General features: G+C 45.2%; 1 protein-coding gene across 1 annotated transcript; it reads left to right on the top strand.

The window, feature by feature from the left end:
- The first annotated feature begins 4,500 nt into the window (after window positions 1–4,500).
- On the top strand, window positions 4,501–8,649 carry LOC125425552 (rab proteins geranylgeranyltransferase component A 2-like). Its single transcript, XM_048483138.1, has 2 exons — window positions 4,501–4,670; window positions 7,909–8,649. Exons 1-2 carry the CDS (start codon window positions 4,560–4,562, stop codon window positions 8,098–8,100), a joined length of 303 nt encoding a protein of 100 aa, XP_048339095.1. The 5' UTR covers window positions 4,501–4,559; the 3' UTR covers window positions 8,101–8,649.
- The last annotated feature ends 1,513 nt before the right edge of the window (window positions 8,650–10,162 follow it).

The raw sequence follows: 10,162 nt of genomic DNA, 5'->3' as shown, positions 1-10,162 counted from the left end.
AGAAGGCCATTGCTTTTACATCCTGCATGTGAGCTCCCAATGGCACCTGGTGGGCCACTGCGAGTAGCAGAGAGCTGGACTAGATGGACTCTGGTCTGATCCAGCTGGCTTGTTCTTATGTTCTTATGACCCTAATCTGGAGAACCAGGTTTGATGCCCCACCCACTGACGTAGCTAAGAGAGCATGGGGGGGCTTGGAGCCCCAGGTGCCCCCCTCACAACTGCGCCCTCCCTGGAGTTTGGGGCAGGGCACAGTTCCACACCAGCCAACGGGGCCTGCTGGACCATTATCTCCATGTGGAGACTGGGGGTTAGGCAAGCCCTGCTTGCCGGTGTGTAATTACACCACCCCAAGATCCCCAGCTCATGAGTTTGGGGCCGTGCCACAGTTGTATGTGTGTGTTGGGGAAGACTCTAAACGGGTGAACCTGGTTTGATTCTGCAGTCCTCCACCTGAAGCCTGCTTGGTGACCTTGGGCTAGTCACAGTCCTCTCTGAACTCTCTCAGCCCCACCTAACCTCACAAAGTGTCCAGGAGTGCCTCAAATACTAACATATATTCCAGTACAATTTGGTGCAGTAGATAAAAGTGGTGGACTCTTATCTGAAGAACCGGGTTTGATTCCCCACTCCTCCGCATGAGCGGTGGACTCTAATCTGGTAAACCGGATTCGTTTCCCCGCCCCTGCACACAAAACCTGTTGGGTGACCTAGGGCTAGTCACAGTTCTCTCAGTACTCTCTCAGGCCCACTTACTGCACAAGATATCTGTCATAGGGAGAGGAAGGGAAGGAGTTTGTGAGCCACTTTGAAACTCCTTATGATGGAGAAATGTAGGGTGTCAATCCAAACTCTTCTACTTCTTCTTGAATCAAGCCCCTGTAGTGCTGGCACCGTGGCTGGGTCTTGTCCTGCCAGAGGAGCAGCAGTGGCATAGGAGGTTAAGAGCTTGTGTATCTAATCTGCAGGGACCGGGTTTGATTCCCAGCTCTGCCGCCTGAGCTGTGGAGGCTTATCTGGGGAATTCAGAGTAGCCTGTGCACTCCCACACACGCCAGCTGGGTGACCTTGGGCTAGTCACAGCTTCTCGGAGCTCTCTCAGCCCCACCTACCTCACAGGGTGTTTGTTGTTGGGGGGTGGGGAAGGGGAAGGAAATTGTAAGCCCCTTTGAGTCTCCTACAGGAGAGAAAGGGGGGATATAAATCCAAACTCTTCTTCTTCATCATCTTCTACTCTCTTGTTAGCCAGCACACTTAGATCTTTGAAGTCACACTGCAGATGGCGGTAGGGGCCCCTGCCGCAGGGTCTGCCCCAGCTGGCTTTCACACAGATGATTATTTACTTTGGAGTTGCCCTTGGATCTCTCCATTAAGTAGAACAGCGGAAAACCGAAATGTAAGTTGAGAGTTCTACTTGAATATACCTTTTACTCCTCCGACTTGGAGGGGAGGGGCAGTCCATTAGCATACTTGGAGATTTAGTTCCTATAAAACCTGCCGGCGCATTTGCCCTTGATACAAATACATCTTCTGTAATTTAACTTTCTTTTTTTTAAAAGAACATTGTGCAAATCTTGAAAGACCCAAAATATGAAGGAGTGGTTCCCCGGCCGCTCGGTGTCTACCTCTCCTTTCGGATTAAAAAAAAATCATTAATCTTAATGCTTAAAGTGATCTGGTTTTGAAGTGATGTATTGTTTATAAGCCGCCTGAAATTCTTTCGGAGGAACTCTGTGATCAGGAAGGGTCCTCAGGTGCACTGAGGCACTGAAAAGCTAGTTTTCACTGACACACGGGCCTTTTTATCATCAAGATGAGGTAGTGGTCGTATTTTAATTAAAATGTCAGAACAAATACTGTAAGAGTTATTGAAAATGAATCACCGGATAAAGTGAGCACTGGGCCATGGCAGGTCAGAGAAGCAAAGTCACCTGCAGAAGGGGACTCTATTCATTTTCCTGCCTAAATGAGAGAGAAGTAACTTTTTCCCCCCCTCTTTTTTAATATACAAGCGGTGGGAACTTTTAATATAATAAAAAGAGCATTTTCCAGTGTCTCGGGCCGTGTGCTTCCCGTCTCTCCCTCCCCACCCCCCACCCCCCTTTGTATGGAGTAATTTTAATCTTTCATGTTGTTTGAAAGGGGTAAAACAGGTCATTTGCTTCTTCTTTTCTAAGGGAAAAATATAGCATTATTCCGATTTGCAGCAGCTAACCAGCGTCTTTAAAAAGCAGATGTTTCCTGCTGTTGACGTCTACGTCAGGGGAGCATCTGCTTTAAGGGCAGGGCCGTGGCTCCATCTTAGAGCTTCTGCTTGTCATGCAGAAAGCCCCAGGTTCAATCCCTGGCATCTCCAGTTAAAGGATCGGGCAATAAGGGGTCTGCAACCTGCGGCTCTCCAGATATTCATGGACTACAATTCCCATCTCCACAATTGCCAGTGGTGGCAGCAGATTGAATTTTTACATTCAGCTTGGTTACTTTGGTATTTATATATATTTGTGAAGATAATGTTATTCAGATAAAGCAGGAAAGCAACAATCACAATCTCCTTTGGATGTGAAAATTAAAAAAAATAATAATACAGTCCTTATCCATCTGGGCACAGTGGCCATACATGGAGGGATCCTCAAAGGTCTAAATTGAACTCCATTTCTTCTACCACAGTCTTGGTGTGCACAGAGAGGATATCTGGACGTGCTTCTAGGATCTCCATCTAGCTGTTTTCCTCTGCTGGTCCAACTTAGTACATGACTTGTTAAAGCAGGGGTCCCCAAACTTTTTAAACAGGGGGCTAGTTCACTGTCCCTCAGACTGTTGAGGTCGACTAAAACTATAAACAAATTCTATGCACAAATGATTGTAAAATGTTTGATTTCAATTGCCCAGCCTTTCTGTCATGGTCTATTTCTTAGAACACCAGTGACCAAAGCACGCCAAGTACAGGGTGGCTCCAAATATTGTTGGGGAGGGCTGTGGAATACCCTTCCCTGTAAAAGAAGCAGAACTTTCCCAATGAAGCATCTCCATCTAACCCAGGATTAGGTATCTTCCGGGTTCTTCTCCCTAGCAGCCAGCTGCAGCCGACATTCGCCAGCCTGGCTGATGCCAATGGGAGGAGGCAGAACAGAAAGTTTCTCCGGAAAAGCAAACACATGGAGTAGCTGAGAGGGCATGAGCAGGCTTTACACATGTAAGGTTTCCAACCTGGGTCAGAAAATGCATGGAGATTTGGGGTGCCATCATGTAACTGCAATCAACAGCCGCTAGCCTATTCTCTCCCTCAAGCCCCACTGCACATGAATGACATGGCCCCATGCCTGGCGTGGGTCGGATAAATGCCTTCAGGGGCTGATTTGGCCCCCTCGGCCGTGAGTTTGGGGACCCTGCGGCAGCAAAGCAAAGTGAAAAGGAAGATGGAGATAATGGAGATGCTCAACACATCTCCGACTCCAGGCATTCACATTTGGGAGGGCTAGCCCCTGATATACGCCGGTTTAGTTGTTTGCAATCCCGCAGCTTTCAGATGTTATGGATTGCTGCTCATGCCCCTGCCAGCACAGCCAATTGGCTATGCTGGCAGGGGCTGATGGGAAATTGTAGTCCATGAACATCTGGCGAGCCGCAGGTTGCAGACCCCTGCTCTAACGACTCTACACAGCGGTTGGGCAATGTGCACAAGCACGCATCTGGTGTAAAGATGTCATAAATCTCTCTGGGGATAGAGCGAGAAGAAATGTGTTGGTTCTTGCTCTGGTGATCACCCATCAAAGCAGATGGAACTTTTCTGACTATTCCTGGGGAGATCAAATGAAGGTAGAGCGGACAACGGCGCAAGGTCCTCTCAGCCCCCCAGCAAAGGGTGGAATAGCCATTCCAAAGACCCGAAAGCAAGTAAAGGAGAATGTAGTATCAGTGGTGGAATTGATTGAAGGGGAAATAATGAGAACATAATGCAACAGAGAGCCAGCGTGGTGTCGTTATGCGGGGGTTAAGAGTAGGTGGACTCTAATGCGGAGAACTGGGTTTGATTCCCCCACTCCTCCACAGGAGCGCCAGACTCTTATCTGGTGAACCGGATTTGTTTCCCTTTCTCCACAAGGAGCCTTCTGGGTGACTTTGCTGTCACCACAGTTCTCTCAGAACTCTCAGCTTCATCTGCCTCATTGTGTTTGTTGTTTGGAGAGTGAAGGGAAGGAGCTGCTGCTTTGAGACTCCTTACAGTTGAAAGCAGGATATAAATCCATGCACTTCCTCCCTCTTTCTACCTCTGAGATAGAAGAGAAGATATTTCCTTATTGAAGGAAGGGAAAGGATACCCAAACTGGGAAATTCATTTTCAGATCTATGCTTCACTTTTTGGTTGGAAGAAAATGGAGGAAACATCAGCAGAGGCTATAAAGTTTGGGCGGGAAATACTCAGACTGGATTTGTCAATTTGTTCTAATTTATTACTTCTGAACATTGGCGATGAAGATATTTTCTTAATCGTTTCAGAAAGCGGAAGTACTGGAGCTGATGTCCAAAAGCCCCAAGTTCTCTGGTCAGTGTATTTCAATATGAGAGACTCTTCCGGGGTAGACAGGACTTCATATGATAACCTCCCTTCCAATGTCTACGTGTGTTCTGGGCCGGACAGTGCTTTAGGAAATGACCCTGCCGTCAGCCAGGTAAGGCAACCTTGGAAGTTTCAGCATTTGGCTGGAGGTCTTCTGAGATGTTCTTTTTTAAAAAGATTTTATTGAATAATAATCAGCCATACATATTCATTTATCAATTAAATATCAGTATCCATACGTTGTCTAACATGCAAATTATACATAACTTAAAAAGAGAGCATATCACAGTCATCTAATATATCCTTTTCCTGGATTGCTCATTAACTCCCTCCCTCCCATTTTCCTCCCATCCTTCCCCACCTTTTCACCCTACCCTTTGACTTCCCCTCATTCTTCCTAAAGTAATTCGTCATATATAACGACTGTTATTCTAGTCTATTAAGTAACTTATTCGTATATTCACAAACAATTACAAATATTTCTTAACCTAGACTTAAATTCACCTAAAGCAAGAAAAGAAAAGTTAGAATATTTTTAATATTTTACTGGAGAGATTACACTATTGTGTTTAGAAGGTCTTCTGAGATGTTGAGGTATGAGTCTGGCCAGTACCTTTTCAGCGTCAGAGTTATCTGTTGACGGGAACGTGTGATCTTTGGAGGATTCACAGTGCTTTTCTGGGGGAAAAAACGAGGAAACAAATCTCAGTTCAACTAAGGGCCAAACACTGCATTCCATAGAAGGTCCATTATTATGTATGCACATGCCATCAAGTTGCAACCAACTTAACCGTAAACCGGGCAAGGGGCTTTCCAGTGAAGTGAGAAGCAGAGGTGGTTTATCACTGCCTTCCTTTGCAGAATCTTCCTTGGTAGTCTTCCTTCCAAGTACTAGCCCTGCTTTGGCTCCCAGCATCCTATGGAATTGGGCTGTTGCTCCAGGAAGTGGAGCTCAGACACAGTAAATTATTGCCGCGAGTTTAATTTTGGCAAACAGTGCAGATCCTGCGCTGTGGTGGCAGCTTCTGCCAAAGCAACATTTTAAACGTATCAGCACAGCCACAATCAATAACTCCAAATAGTCAGTCAGTTAGCCTTGTTGGTCAAAAGCCCCTACCTGGCCCCTCCCACTTCCTGAAAACACTTGGCTAGATCCAGAAGAAGTGTCAGCAGGCACCCTGTTGGGGACCCCTGGGCTAAACCATACCATTCCACACTCAGATCCACTATTTCCCCTCCTTTTGTTTTAAAAGCTTCAAAGCAGCCATACTAGCCAATTGAGGCTGCATTGGTGGGGGAAGGAATCATTCTTTTAGCAAGGACAAAATTCCCCTCTAGTATATTTCATACGATTCCCCTCACCCACCCCGGGCTAATAGCAGCTTTGGGAGGGGTATGATTTTGAAAGGGACAAATCCACAAGGCAGGTGATCTCCCCCTGCCCCCCCATTCCAGATAACACAAGGCAGGTGATCTCCCCCCACCCCCCATTCCAGATTACCCCATTCCAGACCCACTTCACGCTCTCTTATAGCTGCTCGTAACACAAACAGAACAAGATATCCAAAGAAGGCAGCTCTCCCTCCAGCTTGCTCCGAAGGCTGCCCCAAACTCTTTTGCCTCATTACTTTCAGGAAGCCATTTAATAATATTGCAGAAGCCTTATGCTTGCTATTAAGTCTTTGGTCAGCTATCTTTTGTCCTTTTAACAAGCACTTTATTGCATTGTAAAACAAAATTAAGGGTTACTATTAGAATATACAGCTACAACGTTAAGTGTTCGTGCTGCTAGCCATTCTCTTAGTAGCAACTATAAAGGATCTTAACAGGAAAACAGATCGTAGTTACAAAATTTCTGCTCATTCTTTAGCTTAAAAATTAACATCTGTTATCGTCTTCAAAATTTAGGTTGGAAGTTGTCAATGTCCTACTGTCTCAGACTCTTCGGGTACAGTACATAAGGGATGAACCTCAGTGTTACCTCAGGAGATGCCAACTCCCAAACCCACTTTCACTGGAGAGACAGGAATAGGGTGGCAGCTGTAAAGAACCAGCGTGGGATAGTGGTTAGAGCAGTGGTCGAGGAATCTGGGAGGCCCAGGATCAAATCTGCTCTCTGCCATGCAGTGAGCCAGCTACACACACTCAACTTAGCTTACCTCACAGAGTTGTCGTGAGGGTAAAATGGAGGACAGGTGAATTATGTAAGCCACTTTGGTCCCCGCTGGGGGAAAAGGCGGAGTATAAATTAAGTAAATAACAATAGGGGGGAGTTTGTGGAAGGTAGAGGAGTTTTTAACACGTTCCCATACCTCTAGATTCCTCCCTCCAAATCCCACCTCCTAGCTTTTTCCCCATCCGCAAGACTCCTTTCAGGTTTCAGAGCATTGTTGGGGGGCCTGTGGAGTTTGTGAAGAGGAGTGGGATCTAATCTGGAGGACTGAGTTTGATCCCCCCCACTCCTCCACTTAAATGGCGGATGCTTATATAGTGAACTGTATTTGTTTCCCCACCACATGAAGCCTGCTGAGTGACCTTGGGTTGGTCGCACTTCTTGTCAAACTCTCTTTACTATCTGCAGATGTAGTAATGTAATGCACTTCAAACTGCTTTCACTGCTCTTTGGAGCTGTGCGGAATGGCAAAATCTACTTGTGAAAGTGGTTTGAAAACGCATTATTTTGCGTGTGCGGAAGGGGCCCTTGCCTCACCTGCCTCACAAGATGTCTGTTGTAGGGAGAGGAAGGGAAGGAGTTTGTAAGTCACTTTTGAGACTTCTTACAGGAGAGAAAGGTGGGGTATAAATTCAATTGCTGCTGCTGCAGCTGCTTCTTCTTCTTTCTCCTCTGGTATTTCCAATGAACAGTATTCCAGTACAGTTTATGCATAGCAAGGTAATTAAAAAAACCAGCCAGGGGTAACCAATCAGGGAGACTCTTGCCAGATTCCTGTGCTATTTTCATGACTACTGAGTGATTGTAAGCCAATCGTTTGGTCTCCCCTTACCTATTTCATGGGGTTGTAACAAGAATGGGGAGGGATCCATATGCATGACCCTGAGCTCAAGAATTACCACAAAAATGCGGGATTACAAAATAAATATGGCTATCATGGATTGATAAATAGCTTCTGTTATACTGGGACACATCTTTCTACATTGGGACACATCAGCCCCCCCCCCCCCCAAACTTATGCGGGGGGTATGGTGGGGGGAAGGGAAAGGAGATTGTAAGCCCCTTTGAATCTCCTTACAGGAGAGAAAGGGGGGGGGGGATATAAATCCAAACTCTTCTTCTAGACATGAACCAGGAAACGCATTAGTTGTTTGTTTTGCTTTTGCCTCCCAAACAGGCCAAGGCCATTTTTCAAGAGATGTTTCCAAGCGAGGAGTTCTGTCTGCCCCCTCCAAATCCGGAAGATATTATCTACGATGGAGACGGGACGCAGCCGGAGGATCCTGGATTCAGCAGCGAGTCAGAAGCCAAACCCGATACTTTGTCTGAAAAGAGCAGTGAAGAGACTGAGGGAAACCCTGAGGCGTGAGGTGACTCCGAGGTTCCTGAACTGGACTGATGTCAATGATGGGCTCCGACATGAAGGACAATGAATCAACTGTCAGACTGATATGTTGTCCCAGGAATTCCAGTGGGACTCTTAGACTCGGATAATGACCTGGGCTGGAACAGGAAAGTCTTGTCCATAGTAACGAGTTTCAGCGGATGACATTTTCATCTCCTTTTTCTTGAAATTGTATGTACCATTTTGTGGATAAGACATGATTTCCTTCCGTAGGCTCACAGTTTGCTGAAGCCAACAGCGCCAAAGCACATAACTTGGGTTTTCATCACAGCGAAAAAAATACAGTTCTGTTCCCAGAAAGCAGCCATTACGGTAGATTAGGTGAGGGTAAGGTCAGCATTTTTAGTGTTCTGGCACCTCTAGTTTACCTGAAGAAAATGTTCAAGTATTAAAAGTCGTTCATTTGGTTTGCCATAAAGAATATCACCAATGTGGCTTTGAAGCTCGGCTATCTTAGATTATCTCCAGTAGACATTCAAAATAAAATAGGTATACTTGCCTTCTTTGAAATAGTAACATGGTGGCTTTTTAAACGTTAAATATGCTCACATTTACCTCGGTCAAGAATACACATTTATAGCCAAACTAAGTGGTAAACAACATGGAATCCATCTTTTTCCTGTATGAGCACAGCGGGAGTGAAGAGATCTCTATAGGGGTGTTCCTTTTGTGTTGTTTTTGCATGCTGTTGTGAGTTGTTTTGCTAGAAATTATTGCTGGTGTTTTCATTTTACTTGGGGGGGTGTTTGGGGGGGGGCTTGCTACTATTTACGTCATATGCCATTTATATCTCCCCCAAAACCCACAAAATATGTTTATAAAAGCATTATTTATCAGAACATGGTGCATGAAATAAGACTCACAGGTTTGATTTGGGCAAGGGAAGCATCAAATTGCTTGAAGTCGAAACAGTAGGTCTGAAATTCAGTAACATCCCTGTTAAACAGGGCCCAGATTAGTGGTTTCTACCCCCCCCATCCCCCAATGGTAGATTGGGTCAAGTCACAGCTAACCTATGGCTACCATGCAGTGTTTTCAAGGCAAGAGATGAACAGAGTTGGGGGTTCCATTGTCTGCCTCTGCGTAACAACCATGGACTTCCTCTGTGGTGTCCCTTCCAAGTACTAACTCTGCTTAGTTTCTGAGATCTGACAAGATCAGGATAATCTAGGCCAGGGGTATACAACCTGTGGCTCTCCAGATGTTCATGGACTACAATTCCCATCAGCCCCTGCCAGCATAGCCAATTGGCTGTACTGGCAGGGGCTGATGGGATTTGTAGTCCATGAACATCTGGAGAGCCACAGGTTGCAGACCCCTGGACTAGGCCATTAAGATAAGGGTTAGCCCTCCCAAATGTGAATGCCTGGAGTCGGAGATTTGTTGAGCATCTCCATTATTTCCATCTTCTTTTTCACTTTGCTTTAACAAGTCATGTGCTAAGTTGGACCAGCAGAAGAAAACAGCTAGATGGAGATCCTAGAAGCATGTCCAGATATCTTCTCTGTTCACACCAAGAAGAAATTGAGTTCAATTTAGACCTTTGAAGATCCCTCCATGTATGGCCACTGTGCCCAGATGGATAAGGACTGTATTATTATTATATTTAATTTTCACATCCAAAGGAGATTGTGATTGTTGCTTTCCTGCTTTATCTGAATATATATATACCAAAGTAACCAAGCTGAATGTAAAAATTCAATCTGCTGTCACCACTGACAATTGTGGAGAATTCTAAAGTTTGTATTTTCTCAAAACTGGTTATCTAAGAAAACTTATAGCAGTTATTTAAGGATATAATTATATGCAGAAGCAGACGGCAAACATTCATTCAAAGACAGACTGTAAATAATCTAACTTGGACAGTTATGAAACTAACAAAATGTCTGCTGTTTTGTTGGGAATGTGCCAGCTAAGTGAAGGAGTACCGTATATACTCGAGTATAAGCTGACCCGAATATAAGCCGAGGCACCTAATTTTACCACAAAAAACTGGGAAACTTATTGACTCAAGTATAAGCCTTTG

The sequence above is a fragment of the Sphaerodactylus townsendi genome, unplaced genomic scaffold (genome assembly GCF_021028975.2).
Source record: "Sphaerodactylus townsendi isolate TG3544 unplaced genomic scaffold, MPM_Stown_v2.3 scaffold_76, whole genome shotgun sequence".
NCBI lineage: Eukaryota > Metazoa > Chordata > Lepidosauria > Squamata > Sphaerodactylidae > Sphaerodactylus > Sphaerodactylus townsendi.
The sequence above is the reverse complement of the archived record's forward strand: the minus strand, read 5'-3'. Positions and strand labels throughout refer to the sequence as shown.